This window comes from Meles meles, chromosome 6 (genome assembly GCF_922984935.1).
Source record: "Meles meles chromosome 6, mMelMel3.1 paternal haplotype, whole genome shotgun sequence".
Taxonomy (NCBI): Eukaryota; Metazoa; Chordata; class Mammalia; order Carnivora; family Mustelidae; genus Meles; species Meles meles.
The window spans coordinates 111,518,057-111,544,798 of NC_060071.1; the positions used below are offsets into that span (position 1 = coordinate 111,518,057).

The 26,742-nt window shown below is 36.6% G+C and overlaps 1 protein-coding gene across 2 annotated transcripts in view; it reads left to right on the forward strand.

Annotated features, from left to right (window-relative positions):
* Positions 1–26,742, forward strand: part of PPM1A (protein phosphatase, Mg2+/Mn2+ dependent 1A) — a 41,335-nt gene that overhangs the window by 4,659 nt on the left and 9,934 nt on the right. For both annotated transcript variants that reach the window (XM_046007353.1, XM_046007354.1), the window contains exons 2-3: positions 22,938–23,791; positions 26,286–26,403. In XM_046007353.1, the coding sequence (XP_045863309.1) occupies positions 22,958–23,791; positions 26,286–26,403 (952 nt within the window). In that variant the 5' untranslated portion in view covers positions 22,938–22,957. The remainder of the gene's footprint in view (positions 1–22,937; positions 23,792–26,285; positions 26,404–26,742) is intronic.

Consider the following 26,742-nt stretch of genomic DNA (forward strand, 5'->3'; position numbering starts at 1 on the left):
ATAGGAGAGGGAAAAGCAGCTTCCCTTGAAGCAGGGAGCCAGTATGGGGCTCAGTCTCAGGATGCTGCGATCATGACCAGAGCCGAAGGCAGACACTTAACGACGGAGCCACCTAGGCAACTGAGCCACCCAGGCACCCCAGAGTCACAGTGTATTAACCATTTGTCAGGCTTTAATTTTCCCCACAACCCTCTAAAGTATATGATGTTATTTCTGTTTTACAAGTGAAGAAATATAGACTCAGAGAATCTAAGTTAAAATGCCAAGATCGGGGCGCCTGGGTGGCTCAGTGGGTTAAAGCCTCTGCCTTCAGCTCAGGTCATGATCCCAGTGTCCTGGGATGGAGCCCCGCATCAGGCTCTCTGCTTGGCAGGGAGCCTGCTTCCTCCTCCCTCTCTCTCTCTCTGCCTGCCTCTCTCCCTACTTGTGATCTCTATCTGTCAAATAAATAAATAAAATCTTAAAAAAAAAAAATAAATAAAATGCCAAGATCAGAACTGTGTAGATAATGAAATTATTTTCAAAATATTCCTGAGTGAATTTTTCCCAAATAGATGATCCTTCTTGTTCCTAGGAATCAAAAATTGAGAATCTGAATGTTAACACTAAGATTCAGATTCCTAGAATTAAAAGACACCTTATAAATTTATGTATAAATTAAGTCTTTATATATAATTTATGTTAAATTAAGTCTTCCAATGTTTCAGTCTCTTCTGAAACATTCCAAAAAGATTTAAGAAGTTCCGGGAGTTCCATTTTCTCATTCCCTAAGTTTCCGAGGTCAGCAGAGCTAAACAGTTTTATGTCTTCAACTATCATTGTTTAAATTGAGGAGTGGAATCAATATTAAATTCTCAGATGATTGACGTCCTTAATGAAGGACTAAGAGTAATGTTTCTAAGTACATATATTATAGCTTTAGAGAGGAGGTGATAAAATTTCCTAGTGGGGTGATTTTGGACAAGCTCCTTGATTTCTCTAAGCCTCATATTTATCTGTCTTATGGGAAAGCCTTTCTCATTTTTTTTTTTTAAGATTTTGTTTATTTATTGGAAACGGCATGAAAGGGGGGAGGATGAGAGAGAGAAGCAGACTCCCCGCTGAGCAGGGAGATCTATGCAGGCTTAGATCCTGAAACTCCAGGATCATGACCTGGGCCAAAGGCAGTTGCTTAATCAACTGAGCCCCCCAGGCGCCCCTTGTAAGGTATTCTTGAAGATTAAGTTAAATGATTGTGTAAAATACTTGACGTTTTCTACCATGAAGAAAGTACTAAATAAATAGTAGCTGCTATTGAGTTTGTGAAATCTTGAGATACAGGAATAGAAACAACAGAGTGTGAGTCTTTGAGTACAGTTTTAGCAGTGAGCCTGGAAATCATACTGTAAGAGATTGGGTAGAGACTTTAGAAGTTACAAAGGTTGTAGGCATATAGAATTTATAAATAAAAGTTAAACATTAAGAGGTAGTGGAAGAGAAAGTTGAGTTTGAGCAGCTTAATTTGACTGTATGAAGCTAGAGAGGTGATTGGTTTGTAGTTAATTGTTAGGTGGGAATAGATGGTTAAATAGAGGATAAAGAGTAATAAAAGCAAAGGTGAATGTTCAGACTAGAATGATGAGTGAGGAAAGACAAGGGTTGGTATTTTGAAGAGAAGTTAACAGTTTGTGATTAGAAATGGGCAGGAAGATACTGTTATGGAAAAAAGGGAAGAGAAAGTGAGAAAACTAAATTGTAGTTAATTCAGATCTTATAAAAAATAGTCTTTATATAGAAAGTATTAAGGCTTTGCAGGTGGGTCCTGTGTTATTTAAGTTTGAAAAATTGTATTAGAATAGTACAGATCTTAATCACTTCATACCCAAAAGTGGTCTTTCCACTTTTATTTTGTACGCATCTCCCTTCCCCACTCAATAAACCATCACAGACTCCTCCTAAAAAAACTATTTGTATCATAGTATTTCTCTGCTTGATATACTTGTGATTCCCTTTTCATCTAGGATAAAGTTTAGAATTCTTTGCTGCAGTTTTGATACTTTCCATAATTGAACTTGAAGATTGATCTATTTCTTGCTCTCTATTTTTTAAGATTTTATTTATTTATTTGACAGAGAGTTCACAAGCAGGCAGAGAGCGGGGGTGGGGGGTGGGGGGGGGGGAAGCAGGCTCCCCGCCAACCAGAGAGCCTAACTTGGGGCTCCATCCCAGGACCTTGAGATCATGACCTGAGCCAAGGGCAGAGGCTTAACCCACTGAGCAACCCAGGCACCCCTCTCTTTTTTTAAAGATTTGTTTATTTGCATTGGAGAGAGTGAGGAGAGTGTATGGGGGAGGGGCAGAGGGAGAGGATTTCAAGCAGATACCCGAGGGGGGAGCCAGAGGTGGGACTTAGTCTTGGGACCCATTAGATCATGACCTGAACCAAAATCACAAGGCAGATGCTTAGCCAGCCGAGCCACTCAGGCGTCCCAGGACAGATCACTTTCAACCAAACCAGTACACTTTGCCATCTCAGTCTGGAACATATCTTGTCCTTTTATCTCAGTGGATTGTTGTTCATGCTAATTGGTAGGTTGGAATTCTTGCCCTTCTTTTTCTAGCTTTTGCTTTCCCCTCTATCAAAGCTCATTTATAATATTTTTTCTTTCACAGTGCCTTCTCTGATCATAGTGTTTCATCTGTACTTCTATGGCAGTATCTATTGTATTACTTGTATGGCTTTAGTTGTATGCTTTATTGCTAGGTATTTGTGTTCTAATTATAACTGTGTGTTCAACTTATAAAATTCTGAAGGGGAAAATACAGTAGCTTTTTATTATTCTCAAAACTTACCACAGTGCCTTGTGGATAGTAGATAATCAGGTATTTTGTAAATATTAGACAAAATCTACCTGCAAGTGGCAGTGATTGTTGTAGGAAGTGGTAGAAAAAGTTCAGAGCTTTCAGGTAGCAGACATTTCTGACTTTTCTTCCTGTATATTAGTTTGGCTGAACCTAGATATTTAAGTGTGAAGGTTAATACATATCAGAAATGTGGCAGAGTTCTTAATGCTGGTATAGAAAATTAGGTTGATTGATTCTAGACCTAAAGGTTTCATTTTAATTTCCAGTGTTTTCACTTCGAGGGTTAATAGGACATTCCATAGACTTTCATCTCTTTCCAGAGTTATATTTGCAGATACTATGAACTAGACAACCTTTTAAATGGGAGTTGTGGAGTCACAGAAATGAGACGTTGTATTAGTTAAAGAAGGGAGATATGCTCACCTGATTTTATTTGAACCAAAACAAGTATCCAATGTATGAGTAGTCCCTGTTCATATAAACCTTAAAGCTAAATTTTAAGCCATATCAAACTGTTAAAACTGATTCCAGTATTTGGAAAATGCATGGTAAAATTTCCTTTATTGACTTTTTATTTTTTATTTATTTTTTAAAAGATTTTTTATTTAGTTATTTGACAGAGAGAGATCACAAGTATACAGAGAGAAGCAGGCAGAGAGAGACAGAGAGGGAAGCAGGCTCCCTGCTGAGCAGAGAGCCTGACGTGGGACTTGATCCCAGGACCCTGAGATCATGACCTGAGCGGAAGGCAGCGGCTTAACCCACTGAGCCACCCAGGCGCCCCTCCTTTATTAACTTTTTAAATGGATAATTTTGTATGAACAGTCTGGTTGCTGAGATCCATTTATTGGAGTATGATACTAAGGAGGCCAGAATCATAAATTTGATTCTTGGTGCACCTTTTAAGTTTTTCTAGCCTTAACATTAGCTACTAACAATGATAGCTGACATTGAGCAGTAGGCCAGGCATTACTGTAGAAAAATTTTAATTACTGTCTCCTTAAATCTTCCTATCTCTATATATGAGATAGATACTATTACCACTTGGATCTTAGCAGATGAGGAAATTGAGACAAAGGTTAAGTTACTTGTCTGAAGCTTCACAGCTGGTAATAGAAAGTGAACTCCAGTCCTTGGATTTTTCATTGTTATTATATATATGGATCATTGCAGTTTTATTGCTCCTGCTGAGCGAAACTATTGGCAGTTATGATGGTTTAGAAAATCTTTGGTTATGAAGGTTATGACTACATTTCCATTGTACCCTTTGAGTGAATCTTGTGATTGAGTTGAGTTCTGAGGTGGAAGGGTATACTAAATTTGAAAAGTATAGTGTCATGTGTTATGTCCGTTCACTTTAGTACTTTTTACCAAGAACTATTAAATTTTGTAATATCAGAAAAATATAAGATATGGGCATAATGCAACTATTACCACAAGTCATATACAGTTTTGCCTTAAGGCTTATTCATTACTTGGCAACCCACTGACAACTGCTTTCATCGGTCCTTTATTCAAATTATATTTTTAGTGAATTTAAGAAGATGGTCTTAAATACAGGCTACCTAGTTGGGTTTAAAATAGAATTTATACTATAAATGGAATACTTCAATATTAAGATTTATTAAAAATAAAGTGCTTGAAAGCAGGGATAGGGTTTTATTTGTTTTTAGTAGCCCATGTTTAATCTTGTCTCCTTGCTTATTTTCTAATGAACACATGACAAAGAAAATTGAATGTGAACCAGAAGTATAGCAAATTATGAGAGCATAGGTCATGGGTTATCTATTTTATATTTAACCTAGTTCTTTCTACTCATCTTTGATATGACCATTCGGGCAGGGATATAGATAAATGGGTTTTTTTTGGTGTGTATTTTGTTTTGAGTCAGGCTGTATGTAGCTTAGTTATTTTGTTTAAAGAATATGTTATTCAAGAACTGTTGTGCTATTTTTAAGACTGTAATTCATTACTGATTTTGAATAAATGCCTTGGCTTTTTTTTTTTTTTTTCGTAGCACTTCTCCTTTTCTTTAGCATGAGTGGTAGAAAATTGCATTTAATTTGATATTATGTCTGCAGAAGTTACAGCTTCCTTTATCAAATTCCAGAAATGAAAATATTAATGATAAGGATAAGGAGTGGCTCTGCGTTGTTTTTGTTGTTGCTGTTTTTGTTTTGCAAACAATTACAAAACTTACCAGGCTTTAGAAAACTATCTCTGCAGTATGTCATCATGCTTCAGATATAAATAGATGGTAAATAAAATTTTCATTTTTTACAAAGCACTAGATTATTATCCTTGCTGAGAGCCTATAAGGCTGTTTTGGATGTTAGGGGCTGATCTTAGAAGTGGCAGGTTTTTTCTGCTGTCAGCCCACACCTTAACACCTCTATTACTCCATATTTCATCTTCGTTTTTCTCTGTGTAAATGCTTCCTGATGATATAAGCAAGTACTGTAACAACTAGTCAGCCATCTGGTGTGATCTTGTACTAGTTTGCTACAGTCAGTAGAATAAGGAGCTCCTTAAGTGCTTATGGGATCAATTCATTTTTTATATAGTAAAACTCCCAGACTAAGTTAAAGATGTTTTTGTTAAAATACATTGAAAGTGGGTTTCCTAGCTCTCAGAAATTATTCCTAAATTACTTTATACCTTGCTTCCCATATAGAAAACACTTTAAGAAATTTACCCATTCATGACTATTGATTAGATGATCAGATGAATAAATAAATAGCTCAGGGAAAGAAAATGTATAGGCTCTAACTTCTGGTGAAAACTACATCTTTCTCTGTTGTCATCTCTAATATATCTTATGTGGCATTTTTCAGTAATGAGAGCGTCAACTAATGATGTCAAGAAACTTTTAAAAGTCATTAAACACAATCTGAACATCAGATTTTTAATTGGTAAGCTGCATATTTGCTTTAGAGTCTAATGTTTTCTTATTAGAAATCAATTATATTTCTGTAGAAATCTTATTTCTTTTTTTTTTTTTTTAAAGATTTTATTTATTTATTTGGCAGAGAGATCACAAGTAGGCAGAGAGGCAGGCAGAGAGAGGGGCTCAATCCCAGGACCCTGAGATCATGACCTGAGCTGAAGGCAGCGGCTTAATCCACTGAGCCACCCAGGTGCCCCTATTTCTGTAGAAATCTTAAAAATTAGAACTATGCATTCTGTAGAATAACAAAATGGAAATGGTAGGATAGAGTTAGTCTGCAGGTCGTCTTCTATGGGAGTACTTTTTCCTGGGTAGAAAAGAATTCCTGAGTCTGTTGACAAGAGAGAAGTCATGATGATGACTATCATTTCCTTTGTCCTACTATCATTCCTTTGTCCTACTCCCTATATGCAAAGTTAGTATGAATAGAAAAGACATGATTCCTTCCCTCATGAATCTGAAAATCTAAAATTGGAAGAATTCACAGGGTCTTATATACTGTGATAAGGGTGAAATACAGGATTCTGCGAGCTTATGACTAATGGTAGATCTATTTCCTGAGACAGGGAACTGGGTAGGAGAAGTAGCAGGGAATTAAGAAATTCATTTTAGGTCATGTCATTTGAGGTGTCATTTGTCATTTGAGGTATGGCTAATCAAGTACAGGAGGTAGTTAGATATATATATATATATCTAACACACACATATATGTGTATATATATATATATTTTAAGCTATCAAAAAGATGGAATTTTCACTTAAAAAAAAAAAACTTTTTTCTCTTACTTTCCCAATACCCTTTTCCATATACACAAAGCATCTCATCAAAACTTGTGGACTCAGTTAATGAATCTGTTTTGGAAAAATGTTAGATTGTATGGACAGAAGTCTTTCTCTTAGGGGCAAATACTTCTTGATTTTTTTTTTTTTCCTAGCAGTGACATTTCATATGTGTAAAATACTTAAAACCGCTGCATATTTTGTTTGTGAATAAACCTTTTGTCATCTTAAATATTTAATAAGTTTTATTTTTCCCCCTCTTTCAGGTTACCAGCATACATTTTAAAATGTGCTGTCACACAGGGGATTTTGTTTGTTTTAAGCAAAAGGAAAAAGAATGGATTGGCTAAGGGAGTCAGTTATTATTTTCTAGGTCAGTCTGAGTCTGAATCCTCAAATATGCAAGGTTTAAAAAATAGCAAACTGGAAATTGAATCCACTTCTTTAGACGAGTTATTCAAAACAGAAACTTGAGGGGCCCCTGGATGGCTCAGTGGATTAAAGCCTCTGCCTTCTGCTCGGGTCATGATCCCAGGATTCTGGGATCAAGTCCCGCCATCGGGCTTCTCTGCTTCCACCTTTCTCTGCCTACTTGAGATCTCTGTTAGATAAATAAAAATCTTTAAAAACAAAACAAAACCAAAAAAAAACCCCAGAAATTTGAAATAGTTAACAGATGAGGCAAATTGAGACTGTGAATACTATAGAACATTCTTAGAAAACTTTGAAAACTAAATAGCTCTGTGCTTTCCCCATCTTTTCAATGTTTTGCTCACACTGTAGTGGTTAGTGATAATAGGTCAGTATCTAATTTTTATAGTCAGTAGAACCCACCAACTAAATTTAGCTTAGTAATTTTTTTTAAGGATTTTATTTATTTGACAGTCAGAGATCACAAGTAGGCAGAGAGGCAGGCAGAGAGAGGGGGGGAAGCAGCATGAGCAGCTCAGCCCCGTGTGGGGCTCCATCCCAGGACCCTGAGATCATGACCTGAGCTGAAGGCAGAGGCTTTAACTCACAAAGCCACCAAAACACCCCTGAGTTTAAATATTCCTCAGGCAATTATGTCCTTCTGAAGTGTGGTTTTTTTTTTTTTTTTTTAAGATTTTATTTATTTATTGACAGAGAGACGGTGAGAGAAAGCATGAGAGGAGGGGAGAAGCTCAGAGGGAGAAAACAGACTGGGGACTCAATCCCCAGACTCCGGAATCATGACCTGAGCCGAAGGCAGTCACCCAACCAACTGGGCAACCCAGGCATCCTGAAGTTTACTTTTAAAAAATTGTGCGGTACATACCTTTTTAAAAACTTAAGAAGACTACCTTATAGAGCATGTAATTCATATCACAGTACATGTCTAGAAAATATGATACATTAAACATGAAGGAAACATCAAAAGTGGCAAGCTCTGTCTACACTTAGTATGTGAAATTGAGACTATTGCACAAGGTGACTATGGTTTGGGTAGTTGTTAAGTTTTTACCTAATTCAGCAAAGACTATTTTTGAATGATATTTTGTAGAAAAAAGTGACTTTTGTCATGGACTTCATGGAAATACTATTTAGCATAGAAGAGCTGTATCTGACTTATTTTGGTTGGTTTGCTTGGTCGCCTTTGGTTTGCTTTTTGAAATTTCATTTTTGAGGTTTGAATTTAGGGCATTTAAATTTAGGTATTTTTAAACTCAGTAACAGTCTTTTGCATTATAATTCGTTTGATTATTTGGAAGAAATATTTAATTTGAAGAGTGAAGTCAGTATTTGGTTGAAGCTATAAGGTGAAGAAATATTGGGCAGCAGAGGAAGTTTTCCAGTAATCTTTGAAAAAATTTAATATAGTATTTTACATGTTGGTCCATATATTCTGTAGTCATCTTTTGAAATCTTTTTATGGGGGCACTTGGGTGGCTCCGTGGTTAAGTGGCTCTGCCTTTGGCTCAGGTCACGATCTCGGGGTCCTGGAATCGAGCCCCACTTTGGGCTCCCTGCTTGGTATTCCCTCTCTCACTGTGTCTCTCTCTGTCAAATAAATAAATACTAAATACAATCTTTAAAAAATAAAATCTTTTTATGCAAAATAAATATAGATACAGAAAACCATAGCAGTCTTTTTATTTATTTTTTAATTTATTTTATTTATTTATTTATTTATTTTTTTAAAGATTTTATTTATTTATTTGACAGAGAGAGATCACAAGTAGACAGAGAGGCAGAGAGGTAGACAGAGAGGCAGAGAGGCAGGCAGAGAGAGAGAGAGGGAAGCAGGCTCGCCGCTGAGCAGAGAGCCCGATGCGGGACTCGATCCCAGGACCCTGAGATCATGACCTGAGCCGAAGGCAGCGGCTTAACCCACTGAGCCACCCAGGCGCCCCATAGCAGTCTTTTTAAATGACTTTATTGAGATAAAACTCACATAGTATAAAATTCATCCATTTTAAGTTTGCTGCTTAGTAATTTTTAGTGTGTTCACAGAATTGTGCAACCATTAACCACAATTTAATTTTAGAACATTTACATCACCTCCAGAGAAACCTTATACTCATTAGCAGTCATTCCCCATTCTCCTGTCCCCCAGCCCTTGTTAGCCACTCATCTACTTTCTGTCTCTGTACATTTTTTGATATTTCATATAAATGCAATCTAAATAACTTTTTGATCAGGTGATTTCTAGCCATTATAAACTTCTTGTATATCTTATGAGATAACCAACGATGAATAATGTGGCCTCCTTATATAGCTTAAATAATGGTTGTTTCCTCCTCCTCTGAGCAGGAAAAATTAATTCGTAATTGGAAGACTATCCAAATTTAAACCAAGAATCAGTCTCTTCACTGGTATTACAGGTTCAAAGAATATGTACCATTAGTCCTCATCCAGAAGTGCTTTTTACTGTGGGTTGCTCATTAGTCCCTCAACTTCCCCTGATGTGTTGCTCTAGTAGCTAACCTTTCAAACTCAGGCTTGCATGAGTTAACTGAAATGTTTCCCCTAGCAGCTGATTTGCCTGAACTCTACCTTCTTACCTCTCCTAAACCCAAGAATGAGAAAGGCAAGAACAGGAAAATAGAAGAGATTGATCAGGTTGGGGAGGGACAAAGTTCTCTAGGTGAGAACAGGAATAGAAATGGTATAAAATTTGCAAGGAGACCGAATTTGTGAACAGAAGAATGAAACTTGGAGGTTGCTTAGGGGAGAATAAGACCTAGAGGGAAGAAAGAAAAGGCAGAGATGTTACCTTGTAGTAGAAGATAAGAATTTTTTTTTTTTTAAATTCTCCGTTCTGAACTTCAGATTTTAGTCATAATGTCAATGAAGGAGGTTTGGTACCCTTAACATAGTTCTTTCCAGAACTATGTATAGGAATTTTTAAGCTGAACTATAGTCATCTATTGTTTTTTGGGGTGGGGGGGTGTTTATTTGAAGATCTTCAGGTTTGAACCAGGGTAGCATGGGAAACCCTTATCACCTTGGAATATTTTGGACAGAGATTTAAATAGCAATGAGGTTTTCAAATTGTAGGGGTAGAATCCTACCTATTCGGGTGCCTCCATAACTCAGTGGACTACTTCAGGGATCTAGAATTAGCCAAGGGGAATGGCGCTAATTGAGAGATGCCGCTGCCTAAGAAAATCTAATTCAATTTGATAGATCAGAGCCTTCTGGTTGGACTAGAATTGTTAGTGGGATTTTAGGTACAATCAGTAAAAGTGCCAACTCAAAATTTGTGAGAAGGGGAATGTAACCTAATGGGAACTGTTTGTACTTGTATTTTATATCTTGGATAATAGGTTTAAACCCCATAATCAGTCCCTTATCAGAAATATTGCCTATAATATTTTGTATATAACTTTCTAAAGTAGCAGTTGATGAAGATAATTTCTTTCGAACAATGAGATTAGTTATTTAACATTTAAAATATCATGTGATTTAGGTGAATGTTTTTAGTATTAGAACCCAAGTTTACAAAATGTGTTTTTTGTTTGGTTGGTTTTTTAATAAGTATTTCTATTCAAAAGAACTTTATAGGGGCATTGGGGTGGCTCAGTCAGTTAAGTGTCTGCCTTCAGGTCAGTTCATGATCCCAGGGTTCTGGGATCAAGCCCCTTAATTGGGCTCCTTGCTCAGTGGGAGCCTGCTTCTCCCTCTGCTTGCCACTTCCCCTGCTTGTGTGTTCTCTCGCTTTCTCTGTCTCTGTCAAATAAATAAAATCTTGAAAAAAAAAAAAAAAAAGAGCCCTAAAAAATCTTCATAACTTATAGGTTACTTATATTTGGAGGAGAAATTTAAGAGTAGTTGTTGATTTAACTGACTCATCTATAAAATTGAGCTTTATTACAAGAATATTTAACTAGAGAAACCTGTGAAAATATTTTAGGCCTGAGGGAGATTGGAACAACATTCCAGAGGCCTTAGCCCTATGAGCTGCAAACTAATAGACCCCATAGGAAAGAAACATCTACCTCTAACCAAAGATACGAATTTAAAGATTGCTATGATTTAGGCATATTTAGAAAATGAGATACCAGAGGAGCATTTGTTAAATGAGATGAAGCTGTACCTTATAGAGTAAGGTGCCATTGTTTCACTGGTGTTTTCTGATTCTCTCAGTGAAATAAATGTGTAAAGAATTCTTGTACTACTTGGGGCGCCTGGGTGGCTCAGTGGGTTAAAGCCTCTGCCTTCGGCTCAGGTCATGATCTCAGGGTCCTGGGATCGAGCCCCGCATCGGGCTCTCTGCTCTGCAGGGAGCCTGCTTCCTCCTCTCTCTCTGCCTGCCTCTCTGCCTGCTTGTGATTTCTCTCTGTCAAATGAATAAAATATTTAAAAAAAAAAAAAAAAAAAGAATTCTTGTACTACCAGAGCCATGTTCTAGGGAGTTGTCATCAGCAGAGAGATAAGTTAATAGTTCTTGGACTTTCAGAAGCACTACAAAGTCCAACTCTTAACATTTCTTAGAGCTATTTCTGTGGACTATTGATACTACTTAACTTTTGTTGGAAAATTTGATTTTCTTTTTCTCCTAACCCCCCTCATCCTTTGGTTGTAAGTTTTTTGAAGTGAACATAATTTTATTTTTTTTTTCTTCAACTCAGTGAACTACATTTATTGCATTTGTTTCTAATCTGTTGTCATCCTTTGAAATTTTAATATCAATGTTTTTAATTTCCAAAGGTGGCATTAATTCTTTCCCAGTTTTCTCCGAAATAAATTTTTAAATAATTTCTTCTCATTTTCCTGGTGTGTGTGTTTGTGTGAAAAATCTTGTTAAACATTTCATAGTTATTTTATATCTTGTATTTGTTATGTTATTCCTATTCACTGCAGCCTGTGTCCTTGTATATATGGTGATTTTTTTCCTATGTGCTCACATTTGATTAAACACAACATTCCTTCATCATCTGTATAACTCTGTACAATTACTCATTTTGTAGCCTAAAGATTTCATTTTCTTTTTTATATTTAATACCTACTTTAATCAGCCAAATATTTCACTGTCCTTACTGTTCCTTGTATCTCACTCCTGGAATTACCTTTCTTCTTGCTAAGGTATATCTTTTAGTAATCTTTACAGGATGGCCTGTAATGTCTGTAATTTTTATCTGAAAGTATATTTTATACATTACTTTCGTTTTTTCTTAAGCGAATAAAGAAGTTTTGGTTAATAGGTAACCCCCTGCTTCCTATTAGTACCTTCAGTATATTTCATTGTATTATGAAATTTGGATCTCTGAGAAGTTTGGTTTCTACCTAGTTGTTAGGCCTTTGTATATAATTTTTCTCCCTACCAGTTTTTTTAAAAAGATTCCTTTTCTGTGTCCTGTCACCACTATTTACTTGTGACCTTGGACAAGTTCTAAGCAGACATAGTGAGATAGTATCTGTATTGTATGGGTTTGTAGCAGTGATTACGTTAATATATGTAAAATAATGTGCAGGACAGAGCCCTGCTTTTTTGTGTATGTTTTTTTTTAAGGTTTTATTTATTTATTTATTTATTTGACAGACAGAGCCGGAAAGAACAGGAGCTGGGGGAGTTGGAGAGGGAGAAGCAGGCTTCCTGCTGAGCAAGGAGCATGATGCAGGCTCAATCCCAGGGACGGGAATCAAGGCAGCCGCTTAAGGGCTGAGCCACCCAGGCGCCCCAGAGCTCTGTTTTTTAATCGTGGAATAAATATTAGTATTTGTTCTACCATACTTGGTATCTTGAGCACATTCCTCTATGCCCAGGAGGTATGCGTATGTTGTGCTATGTGGAAGTACTCTTTGAAATATATTGTTGATCTAAAGATGCATTATCTTCAATTCTAGAAATAATTTAACTTTTATATTATTCTTTGTTTTTTTTTTAAAGATTTTATTTTTAAGTAATCTCTACCTCCTATGTGGGATTTGAACATACAACCCCAAGATCAAGAGTCATAATCTCTACCCACTGAGCCAGCCAGGCACCCCTGTATTTTGTAATATTGCTTTTCCAGTATTCCTTTTTAATCTCTGTGTTATTTTCTAGGCAGTTCCTCAGTATCATTTTTCAATTTACTAATTAACCCCTTGACTTTATCCAGCTAGAGTTCATGTGTCTCAGTTTTTATTTCTCAGTGAATATTTTTCTCATTTTCAGGTTCTCGCTGTCTCTAATAGCCACCTATTCTGGTTTGATTTCTAACTGTTTTAAATTTTTTTCCTCTTCAAGTCTATTGTCTTTTTTAATTTTGGAAGGATCCTAAACACACATTTTATTTTCAGATTGTTGTTTTTTCCTTCTAGTTTGAATTCCTACGGTCGTTGATTTTGTTGGCTCTCCATCACAGTTTTTTTTTTCCTCATGTGTTTTGGACTTTGGTTTTGTGTTCGCTCATTAAATGGAAGTTTTTTGTTTTGTTTTCTTTGTTTTCACCCTTCTTATCCATGTTTTTGCATGTGTCTACATCTTGGCCCTGGGATGCCCAGTCTGAAACTGTGTCTTACATTGGAGGTGTGGTTCCTGATTCTTGATAAGATCAAGTTCAGGTTTATCGCTCCAAGAAAAGACACAAACTAAAAGAGCTATACTCTTCTGCTCACTGGCACCTAATTTCATCTAAACTATAGCTCCAGGTTATGGTTAACAAGTAGCTTTTTCCAGCTCCTTTTATAGGCAGCAGACCCCCTTCACTCCAGGCATGAGTTTCAGTGAGTTTGAGTTCTATCCCAGCTTTGCACAGGGCATTTTTAATTTCTGTTACTATCCCTGTAGGATGTAGACTTTTATCCATCTCTGTTAGTTGAACCCAGGAGGCTCGTATAGTTTTAGCTTCACAAAAAGCTTTGTATTTTAAGAGTTTATCTTTAGCAGGTGGTTTGGTCTTCTTAATTTTGTTTTATAGTCCATTTATTTTAAAAATACTTTTGGAATAGAAGGGCACTTCAGAATGTGAGTATAGAAAATTATTTAAGTGGAAGTCAACATTTAAAATTAATGTATGTCCTACATATCCTTTAGAAAGGTGGCAGTTTAGTCTCCTACCTATGAGAAGCATATTTTTTTTTACTCCTTTGACAATACTGGATTAATCTTTTTTTTTTTTTTAAGATTTTATTTAGTTGAGAGAGAGAGAGAACACACCTGCAAGAGCCTGAGCAGGGGGAGCAGCAGGCGGGAGGCAGAGGGAGAAGCAGACTCTCCGCTGAGCAGGGAGCCGGATGTGGGGCAAGGCAGCCACTTTACCAGCTGAGCCACCCTGGCACCCTGGCACCCCGGCATTAATCTTCCTTTAAATAGGTTTTCCATGAATGGTACATGGATGATACCTTTTTTTTTTTTTAAAGATCTGTTTGAGAGAGAGGGAGAGAAGGAGAGCTTGAGCACGGGGAGGGGCAGAGGGAGAAGGAGAGAGAATCCACAAGCAGACTCCTCGACTGATCATGTAGCCTGACGTCGGGCTTTATCCCAGGACCCCAAGATCATGACCTGAGCCGAAATCAAGAGTTGGCCACTTAACTGACTGAGCCACCCAGGCCCCCTGGATGATACTTTTTTAGTGTTGGCATAGTTGATGTTGTCTTTTCTGTTACCTTCACATGTATATGCCAGCTCTGCTGGGTATGGAATTCTGGGAATATCCCTCTTTTCTCTCAACATCTATAGCCATTACTTCATTATTGCATATCCTGTGACAAAGAAGTTTGAGGCCAGGCTGATTTGTTTTTGTTTTTATTTTTTGGCATGCTTCATTTTCCTAAATTCTTATATTCTTGAAATTCATTATCGGTACTTTGGTATTGATCATTTTCTACTAAAATTACAACTTGATGAACACTTTCAATCATCAGTTCAGTTTTTCACTCAGTTTTGGATTAATTTCTTTTTTCTTTGAAGTTCTATTTTTTCTCCATTATTTGATTTTCTTTTTACAGTATACTAATTAAATTGTTGCATCTGCATTGTTTTTATCTTTAATCCACTCGTATCTCTTTATTCCTACCTGCATATAGGATGATTTTTCTCTTATTTTAAATTTTACCCCTTGCAGATTGTTTTCTATAGGTTCTTTGCTCGTTAATTGTTTTTCATGCCATTTTAAAACATTCCAGTAATTTTTAATCTCTTAAAATTTCTTTCCTTAGCTCTATTAATACTTCTTATATTCTAGTTTCTTATTTGTCATATGCATTTATTCTCTGACCATTCTAGAGAGCATAAGTCCAAAATTAGTTTCACTGGGCCAAAGTCAAGGTATTGGTGGGAGTGTGTTCACTCTGGAGGCTTTAGGAAGAATGCAATATTCTTTGGGTTGTAGCTATATGTCACTGTGATCTTCAAGGGCTAGCATCTTCAAATCTCTCTTTGCTCTACACTTCTCTGTGAGAATTCTTCCTCTGCCTCTTTTTCAAGGGTGCTTGAGATTGCATTTAAGGGCCCCAATATATAACCCAAAATAATCCCCTCATTGCAAGTTTCTTACCTAACCATGCCTGCAAAGACTCTTTCCAAATAAGGTGATATTTATAGGATTCGGACCTGGTACCTTTGAAGCCATTATTCAGCCTTTTACAGGTATCATTTTGTTTTGCTACTTTGAGATGAGGTGGCCACTTCATGAAAAACCAGATTAGAGTAAATTCTCATGGATTGTATGTATTGTCCTCTTTCTCAAATGATGCAAACTCAGATGCCACATGGTCTGTAAGGAGTAGTCGCGGCACTGGAGAATGCTCCTGTTTAGGGGCAAGGGCTAAAAATGTATGTGAAGATCAAATTCAGGCTACCAGCTTGTAGTCCTAGTTGGTAACTGGTTTTTTCTTTTTTCATTCTCTGCAAGTTGACTCTTCTGTTGTAAAATAATTTTATCTCATAATCTTTATCTTGGTATTAAGAATAAATATTTTTAAGTGGAATTCATCAGCATGATTTTAGACTGAAGTATTATTTACTGATGCCATTTACCTAGGTACTCTTAGAACTTTAGGCTTCTTTTTTTTTTTTTTTTAAAGATTTTATTTATTTATTTGACACAGAGACAGAGATCACAAGTAGGCAGAGAGGCAGGCAGAGAGAGAGAGAGCGGAGGAAGCAGGGTCCCCGCTGAGCAGAGAGCCCGATGAGGGACTGGATCCCAGGACCCTGAGATCTTGACCTGAGCCGAAGGCAGCTGCTTAACCTACTCAGCCACCCAGGTGCCCAGAACTTTGGGCTTCTTGCTTTTGCATTTCTCAGAACAAGGTAATTGTTCTGAAAGTGGCTAATCATTCTTGTCTCCAGAGTTAGAAGTTAAGCTAAATTAGGATTTGTCCAAAGTCATATATTGGATACATCTCTAACTTTTTAAGTTTAATCTTATGAAAGGTATTTGTATTTATACACATAAAGGGGGTGTCTCCGTAGTATTAAATTGGATAAGTGGGCAATTTCCCAACTTCTTTTTACTTTATATATGGGATTTTGTTTTTTAGATTATTTTTAAGAAGCAGGTTATTTAAGAGTTAAACAAATGACAAGTCATAGAGATGAACTTAGTTTTAAAACACAGTGAGTAAATGTTTGCTTGGCTGGATTTCTCATTAAAAAATTATGAGTGTATACTTGTATACACTTGTAAATACTTGTGTATTTTAAAATATCATCCAGTTCCCTTTCCCCCATACACATGAATAGTAGTTTGGAAGCCAACATAAAGTGAGAAAAGGGCTTAGGTCTAAGCCTTGAATGTCAGTATTTAATGGCTTGGAAGATGAAGATGGGCCTGCAAAGGGAACAAGGATGGAAAAGCCAGGGGCAGGAGGAAAGCTGAGAGTGTGTAGCATCTTGAAAAGCCAGTGGGAAGTTGGAAGAGGGAATGTCGAATGCTGTTGTAAGCAATGAAACAAGGACTAAAATTGTCCACTGGATTAAGCAACTTGGAGGAGCTTATTTTGGTGGGATGGCCATGCAGCAGTGTGGAGCATAAACACGTGTGTTTAAGAAGTTAAACTCCAAAGGGAAGGGAAAAACAGAAGGGTAGCTATAGGAGAAGGAGTTACATAAAGACTTAATTAGTAATGGTTGACATCTGAGTGTCTTTAAAAATTGTACTCCAGTTGAAAAGGAGAGGTTAAATATAAAGAAGAAGAGGATAATAGTGTAAGGTTCCAGAGAAGACATGTAAGTAGTATAAGATTCCTTTGAAGCATGGGCCTCAAAGCTCTAGTAGAGGGATTTATGTTAAGTGAGAGCACAGAGCCCTCTTTTATAACAGAAAGGTATGGCGATAGGATGGGTACGGATGTGGGTGGGTTTGTATGTTGGAATTAACAAGATGAAGAAAGACCTGAGTTCTAAAAGAATACCTTAAGGTGATCTCATTTGTTGGTTTGATCCCCCCCACCATGGTATCCAGTTGGCTATTCATTCTCTCTGTTGTAATTTTTAGTTCAGTAATTGTTTTTCATTTCCATGTACCTACCTTTAGAGTGCCTTTATTTATTTATTTATTTACTTATTTAAAGTTGACAGCCTGTAGTTTCATTCATTGAGTATCATCTCATATCTTTTTTTAAAATATTTTTATTTATTTATTTGTCAGAGAGAGAGAGGAGCAAGAGCAAGCACAGGCAGACAGAGAGGCAGGCAGAGGCAGAGGGAGAAGCAGGCTCCCTGCGGAGCAAGGAGCCGGATGTGGGACTCAATCCCAGGATGCTGGAATCATGACCTGAGCAAAGGCAGATGCTTAACCAACTGAGCCACCCAGGTGTCCCTAGTGTCATCTCATATCTTAATGGGTTGTTTTTAGTTTGGAGATAATGAATATTGAGGTGTGTGTCCCCTTCTCCCCTATAACTTCTGAACTTTTAAAAATATATCCTCTTATTTTTCTTTGCTCATTACTACATTTTATTTAGCCCCTGAGTATTTGAGATTAGCTTTGCCAGAAATTATTCACTCTGGTTTTCCCTCAGTCCCAGGCAAAAAAACAAAGTTTAGATTTATTGCTTTATTCCCTTTTCTCTTTACCTTTCCTTTTTTTCATGCTTTATCTTTGGCAGTATAGAAATTTAGAAAAGAAGTTAGAGTAGGCAGAGGAAAAAATGGCACTTAAGGGAGTTTCAGCATTGTTCTGTGACAATCTTCCCTACTTATGTGTGGCCTTTAAAAAGCCTGTTTTTAGATTCCCATTAACTTCATTTGCAAGTAAGTACACAGGGCAGGATTTATAGAATTGCAGTAAAGTTCCAGAAACATAAGTTCCTATTCTCAGCTTTTACTGTTGAACCAGCTTTGTGACCTTCAGCGAATGTGTGCTTTCTCATTTGTAAAATAGATTTAGACCATTTCTACATTTTGGCTCTGATGTGTTTTACAAGTTAATCAAAATTAATTGTAAATATAAATACGTGTAATCTTTTTCTTTTTCTTTTCCTTTTGAGAGAGAGAGAGGAGGGCAAGGGGAGAGGGGGAGAGAGCATCTTAAGCGCAGGGCTCAATGTCAGGACTCTGAGATCATGACCTGAGCCGAAATCGAGTCAGATGCTTCACCATTTACGCTACCCAAGTACCCCTCTATAATCATTTTTTTTTTTTTTTAAATAAAGGTCAATGAGAAATTTCAGACTCAAATGAGAGAAAAATTACCCAAAGATTAGCCTTTTTCCTTTCTCAAATTGGTATAAAGTTTTGTCAATGCACTTATTTGTCATTACCATAAATAACTTTGATGTGGCTGCCTTGGATTACAAAATACAATTTATGAATTACCATATCATAAAACTTGGGAAGTTAAAAGTAGTTTGTGTATTCTAAATTATCCTTTGCAGAGATACAGCCACAAGGGGTCTGTGTTTTTTCACTGAACCCCAGCTCTGCAGTGTATTGGTTAAATCCTATCATTCAGGGGGCACCTGGGTGGCTCAGTCAGTCTGCCTTCAGCTCACCACCTGATCCCAGGACTCCAGCCTGCATGGAGCTCCTTGCTTGGCAGGGAGCCTGCTTCTCCCTCTGCTTGTGCTCTCTTGCTAGCTGTCTCTCTTGCTAGCTCTCTCTCTGTATCAAATAAACAAATCTTTAAAAAAAAAACAAAACAACTTATAAATCCTATCGTTCAGTAAATGTGCATTTTAGAGGTCAGGTGAACATTTGTCTTCACGTTTGACAAAGTCTCTTCACACATAAGCATTAGTGGGCAATGTAGAATACGCTAAATATTTGGTAGCAATGGAGAGTTTACATCTCACATCCCCACTGCAAATGACTTGAATTTTGCCATATTGTGTACACTGTTGTGTATTGTTCCATTTTTCCCCTCTTTCCCAAGGAGCTCCTAGTCTCTCTTGTATATAACCCCCCCATTTCCCCTAATCTTTAAAATATAATTTCTCCACATTGTTTACATGTCTTATTTTGTCCTCTGTTTGTGGACCCTGGAGGAGTTCTATATTAGTTTGTGTCCCCATAGGTAAACAGAAAAAAGCCTTATATGGTTTTATTCCTCAGGTTTTTTTTACTAGGAGACTGCTCAAACTGTCACTTGAGTAACTCTTATTTCTGGGCTAATTTGTTGAATATATAGATCTTTTATTCGGGGGATTTATAAGCAGAGTAAACCAAATAACAGGTTTAAGACTTTCTGCTATGATTATGAGATCATTTTGCTCAATAAAAGCCAATGACTGAGTTTTAATGAATGACTTCCTGGCCCAGCCTTAGAATTTTTCAATTTAAGAGTTAGTTTGGTTTTCAAAGACAAAAAATGTTCACCAAAATTTCTGGTTATATCAAAGAGGAGTTCAGTCTTGTGATTATCATAGTATTTTGTTTTGAAAAGTTCAGATCAACTGATAAGCTAGTGTTGTGGTGAGATCCATCCAGCATGTGCTCAGAGGAGATTTTAGACAATGCAAGAACTAGAATTTCTCTCAGAAACTAGATTAAGCTTTCTTGGGCAAATTAAACCCCTTGGGATTTACTATTTATAGACAGATGCCAATTTAATAATTTGACTACATAATTAGTAGTCCACTTCTGAAAGATGACTATGTAAACATATTATTTATAAGTAAGTAATTTCTGGTATTATATTTACATAACCATCTGCTGTATTTATGTAGCTATTGTTGGCTGCTTCACTAGGATTCTACAAATTACTCAGAATCCCAGGAGGTAAGATTTCTGAATTGTCTATTTTCACTATGTGAAAGTCCAACCACTAAATTACTAATTTGTCCTTGATGTATATTTTTATAGTTGCTATGGGCTGGACCTAAAATTTTATCAGATGGCTGGCTTGGTTTGTTACATTTTCACATCTCTAATACATATTTTTCAAAAGTTCGGGTTTTGTTTTTAGAAATTTTACCCTGTCTTCAAATAATTATTTATTTGTTAGTTTTATATGTACATCTGGAAAATAGCTAATGGGCTTTTCTGCAAAAGAAAGTAAATTCCAGGGGTGCCTGGGTGCCTCAGTGGGTTAAGCCTCTGCCCTCAGCTCAGGTCATGATCTCAGGGTCCTGGGATCCAGCCCCGCATTGGGCTCTCTGCTCAGCAGGGCTCTCTCTGCCTGCCTCTCTCTCTGCCTGCCTCTCTGCCTACTTGTGATCTCTGTCTGTTAAATAAGTAAATAAAATCTTTAAAAAAAAAAAAAAAAGTTTATTCTCTTATTTAAAAAAAGAAAGTAAATTCCATGTTAGGTAATACCAGAATCTAATGTGACTATATATGTAGGAATGTAGTAATAATTAAATAGTTCGCTGAATACCTTATTTTTGCCTACCTCATTTAAATCTTGAAGCAACATTCAGAGGTAAGTATAAATATGTTCATTGTACAGACAAGGAATGCTAGATTATCAAGCATCTTAACTATATCTCTCTCCTTCCCTTTAGCCTAGCTAAAGGAATTGAGGTACAGAGATGAGGCAAATTGCTGTTGACCTTCAGCAGATGACTTAACTTCACAATGGCTCAGTCATCATCTAGCCATCTACATGTACTATCTAGGCATCTCATCTAATCTTTTTTATAGATATGCAGGTGCCTTGGTTCCAACCCTACCCTGGAAATTCTGATTTGTTAATTGTAATTTTTCAAAAAGTCCATAAATAATTCTTTTGTATATCCATGATCAAGACGGTTGCCTTAGTAGTAAATGGTGCTTTAGATTCAGAGAGGCTTGAATTAGAGTCTTGATTCCTCTAAATTTATCAGTTGAGTTACCTTGGCCAAGTTCTTTAGTCTCACTGAGATTCATCTACAAATTGAAGATACTATTACTCACTTTAGAGGGTTGTTCAGAATGAATGATTTAGACTTATTCTTAAACATTTTCTGCTATTGTGTTACCATCATTATGTTATTCCTTTGTCCTGTCAAAGCACTCTTGTCATAATAATATATATCAGCTTGGTATCTGGTAATCTGATGAATACTGCCATAAGGAGTAAATGATGACTAGTTTTCATTATTTACCTTCATTGGTGGAATTGTAATAGGGGACAGAGGAGTAGGCAGGAGATTATTTTATCACACTAATCAGCCAGACTTCTCTTCCTGTATATAGGTTTGGCCCTGGTAGGAGAAGAAGGGGGGGAAAGGCTACTGGGATACTGTGACCTTCCTAAGGAATTTTTCTTAACCTTTTCTCTCCCAACTTCTTCTCAAAGCTTAGCCTTACTAATATCATCAATCCCTTAGTCTCATAACTGCATGCTTAGGTACTTTTACCTAAGCCCTGTTTTGCCTCCCCGTTTTACCTCCATTAAATTTAATTCTAGCCTTCTTTCAATTTGGTTTGAGTTCAGTTGTGACTTATTTGATGATTTGTACCCCACGTCTCTACATTCCTGGGTTTTGCTCAAGTAAAGGTCAACCTAAGTTCTAACCAACTGTCCATCCCCCTGCATTGTGTGGGCCCATTTCAGACCAGAGTTTTTAGCTTTTGATTATTGGGAAAGGATTACATTAGCTAATCCTTGTCCACATGGCTGCTTCTAGGCCTTCTAGTCTCCTTTACTGTTAATACCTAATGGTCATAGCATATACTAATAATAATGATTCATGTTATTACTGCTAAAGTAATAGGGCGTCAGCAGATCACAATAGGCTGGTTTTGTTATATGTAATAAGCAATGTTGTATTTGTGTATAATTGCTTTGCAACTTGATAATTGAGGTTGTACTCCTTGTGATAATTTAATAACGTAATGGCTTTGTCAGAGACTGAAAAACCTGTGGAGAAGGTAGAATTTCATCTAGACTTTAAGAGATGGATATACATTTTTCTCTAAGTAGGGAGGAGGGGCAGGGGATTCCAGTTAAGGGGAGTGACATGAGCAAAGGCTTAAAGGAATGAGTGTGTGAATTTGGATCATTGTGAGTAGGTCATTTTTTACTTTTTCAGACGGTTCATATAGTAGCAATAAAACTCTAGGTAGTTTAGAATAAAACTGGAAAATCCTAAATGTTCAACCAAGATGTTTGAATTAGTAGGCTTTTGGTATGTTATGAATTCATTGGGCTTTTTCTGGATTAACATACACATATAATTTAGGTCTGAGATTCCCTAAGAGATTCACATACTCATTGCATCTTGAAACACTTGGCCTGGTTCCTGTAAGCTGATGACCACTGCCAGTCTCCTTTCCACCTCAAGTGGTTGTGCCTGGTGGGGGAGTGTCAGGTCAGCTACTTTTATTCTGATGCTTAGGTTTCTCTGCCTGTTGTTCATTCTAACCTGTGCCTGATGGCCTCTTCAATCTCTAGGTTCCAAGTCAGCAACACAAGGAGTGTCTGCTTATAAGAGTTGTGACTTCTTATTTGAAGCCTTCTTTGTATCTTTTTCACTCTTAAAAAGATTGTTGGATCTGTATTTTGTATATAAGATAGTTATTAACTTTCCTGTTTCTCTTCTTTTGCAGACCTAGAATATCAAGACATAATGGGAGCATTTTTAGACAAGCCAAAGATGGAAAAACATAATGCCCAGGGGCAGGGTAATGGGTTGCGGTATGGGCTAAGCAGCATGCAAGGTTGGCGAGTTGAAATGGAGGATGCACATACGGCTGTGATCGGTTTGCCAAGTGGACTTGAAACATGGTCATTCTTTGCTGTGTATGATGGGCATGCTGGTTCTCAGGTTGCCAAATACTGCTGTGAGCATTTGTTAGATCACATCACCAATAACCAGGATTTTAAAGGGTCTGCAGGAGCACCTTCTGTGGAAAATGTAAAGAATGGAATCAGAACAGGTTTTCTGGAGATTGATGAACACATGAGAGTTATGTCAGAGAAGAAACATGGTGCAGATAGAAGTGGGTCAACAGCTGTGGGTGTCTTAATTTCTCCTCAACATACTTATTTCATTAACTGTGGAGACTCGAGAGGTTTACTTTGTAGAAACAGGAAAGTTCACTTCTTCACACAAGATCACAAACCAAGTAATCCATTGGAAAAAGAACGAATTCAGAATGCAGGTGGTTCTGTCATGATTCAGCGTGTGAATGGCTCTCTGGCTGTATCGAGGGCCCTTGGGGACTTTGATTACAAGTGTGTCCATGGAAAAGGTCCTACAGAGCAGCTTGTCTCACCAGAGCCTGAAGTCCATGATATTGAAAGATCTGAAGAAGATGATCAATTCATTATCCTTGCATGTGATGGTATTTGGGATGTTATGGGAAATGAAGAGCTCTGTGATTTTGTAAGATCCAGACTTGAAGTCACTGATGACCTTGAGAAAGTTTGCAATGAAGTAGTCGACACCTGTTTGTATAAGGTAGTTAGACTTTCTTTTAAGAGATAAAAATGGTTTTATGTCATCTTAACTGTTACTCTAGTATTTAATCTTTATAGAAACTGTAGTTCTCAGAAATAAATTCTTGGCACAAAACTGTAGGATACTCTTTACCAATTATGAAAATTTAGGGACATTTTTTTTTAAGAAAGAAATTACCCAATATGCAAGAATTATAATCTAAATGGTCTTTTAGTAACCAGGACTACCTCAGCTTTTTAATATTGTGGGAGATTATCAAAGGCAAAAAGACTGTATCAGAGTGCATGTCTTAAAAGGAAAGGCATGGGGGAGGGTTAGGCCTTTGTGTCTAATAAATGAAAAGCATTTTAGAATTTTAATATTTTATTTTTATCATATGATATTGCCATACATTCATGGAAGTACTTTGAGACTATAGTCTAATCAATCTGTAGCAGCAACAAAGAGAATTTAGTGATTACTTGGTTTGATATAATAAAAATAGCCTTGAACGTGGAGTCAGAAGAACTTGGTATGAGACTGAGTATGACTTCAGGTAAGCTGTTTGAGCTGTCTGGAAAATCAGTTTCTTTAACTGTAAAAAAGGTAAGAGATGTTATCCCCCTGTCTCATGGGGTTGTTGGGATGATCAAAGGGGTCATGTACGGAGATGAGCCAGCTCAGCCCCTTTATCTTACCGATGTGGAAGCTGAAGCAAGAGGAAGCAGACTGAAGAGGCAGGCCTTGAGTCAGGCTTACCTCTGTCTCTTTTGTACTCCACAGTCTCAGGCAAATTGTTTGACCTCTCTCAGCTATCGAATGGAGCTAGTAGTAGCTAACTCATAGGACTACTGAGATATTAAACTTTTTGTCTGTACTCTTCATTAACTTGTTCTTTGATTTTCTTTCTTTTCCTCTAACAAATGTTGATTTTGTAAAACTCTTCTGAGACTGCATATTTGATTTTCTCTCAACATGCAGAAATAGAAAGTCATCTTACTGTTTTTTGTGGTGTTTTAAGCATACTGCCAGCTCTACTTAAAATCTTAATTAAAAATCTGATCATACTTAGAAATCAAGTTTATGTAACAAATCAAGTTTATGTAACATCCAGCACATAGGTTTAAAAAAACCAATAAAGCAATGACTTAATAGTGCAAACTCTTGATTGCTGAATTTGAGGAGAGCTGAACAGTGGTGCCTGTGCTCTTTGTCGCCTTTAGTGTGCATGAAAGTAGTATCTATTTATTGGCCTTACTCTGTAGCTCTTGAGAATTAAATAGTTGTTGGCTGGATTAAAAGCTGTTTTCTTGGAGAGAATTGTCACATTCAGACACTAGTCAGTTTTGACTCAGCTAATATTTATCTTGTTTGCATTCTCCATTTTAAAAAATTATTCAGTACCCTATCACTTGCCACATTTTATACTGTTTTTCTCCAAGATTCTTTTTTTTTTTTTAAGATTTTATTTATTTATCTGACAGACAGAGATCACAAGTAGGCAGAGAGGCAGGCAGAGAGAGAAGGAGGAAGCAGGCTCCCTGCTGAGTAGAGAGCCCGATGTGGGGCTCGATCCCAGGACCCCGAGATCATGACCTGAGCCGAAGGCAGAGGCTTTAACCCACTGAGCCACCCAGGCGCCCCCAAGATTCTTTTTGATACTAAATTTCTTTGATATTAAATTTCTTTGCTTAAACTTACGGTATAAGGTCAGTTTTCCCATATTGAGGAATCAAATACATAATATGTAAAAGTTAACTCTAATTCTTAATAGGGAGGGGAATATGAGGAGGCTGACATTGATTCAAGTATTTTAATTACAGCATTTTGAATAGGTATCTTTGAAAATGAATGTACTTCCTAAAAGTTAAGCCATTTTTTTAAAATTATGAAAGTTAAACTGATTTTTAAATTATATATATTTAGTTTTACTACTAATTCCATATTTATATTTATTATGAAGCAAATTAATTGGCTTCCAGATTTATTTTAAATATAAATTTGTTGAGTAAACATGTAACTATAGGTCAAATCCTCTGGAATTCTCTGTTTTGTTGATAGAGAGAGAGTGTGTGTGTGTGTGTGTATGTGTGTGTATTTGTGTTAGGTATCTTCAAATTAAGTAGGCCACCAGTAAATGTTTGGTAGTATTTTTGTTTTATAGCATTTAAAAATAAAATGATTGTTAAAATGGAGATTAACCTGTAGTGCTTCTCCTATTTTTTGGAGTGTTGGTTATACTGTATACCATATACACTGTATGTGTTTGGGGGAGGGGGGTGCCTCTCCACATATGCATATTTTTTCCTCCTTAAAAACAACATATATATATATATATATATATATACACAACATATATATATATATATACACAACATATATATATATATATGTATATATGTATATATGACATTACTAGAACAAGTATAATTGAAATTGTCATGGCTGTAAAAGTTTTCAAGGCTTTAAAGAGCAAGAAGAAAGCGTAATATTTCTCCAACTTTTTTCTTTCCAGGGAAGTCGAGACAACATGAGTGTGATACTGATCTGTTTTCCAAATGCACCCAAAGTATCACCAGAAGCAGTGAAGAAGGAGGCAGAATTGGACAAGTACCTGGAAAGCAGAGTAGAAGGTGGATCATTTAACAAAAAATAAGTAGCTTTATTAAAGAAAAACCTCAACACAATCAAACTTTAGTATTTTAGCTTTTAGATCTTTACATGCCTTTGACATCTAGTGTTTAGTGTACAAAAGTGGGAAAGGGCATTTCTGTAGTAACTGTTCAGATGTTTTTGATTGTCCTATTACAGTTATATTAGAAATAAGAACTAGTGTGACCCTGTATATTCTGTTCAGGATACTTTTGTTTAAAAAGGCTAAAAAGTGTTTGTATGCTTTAAAATTCTTGATGAATTCACTGGCATGTGTAGTTTCATGCCAGGAAAGTCTGATTTGTGGTTTATTTAATTAT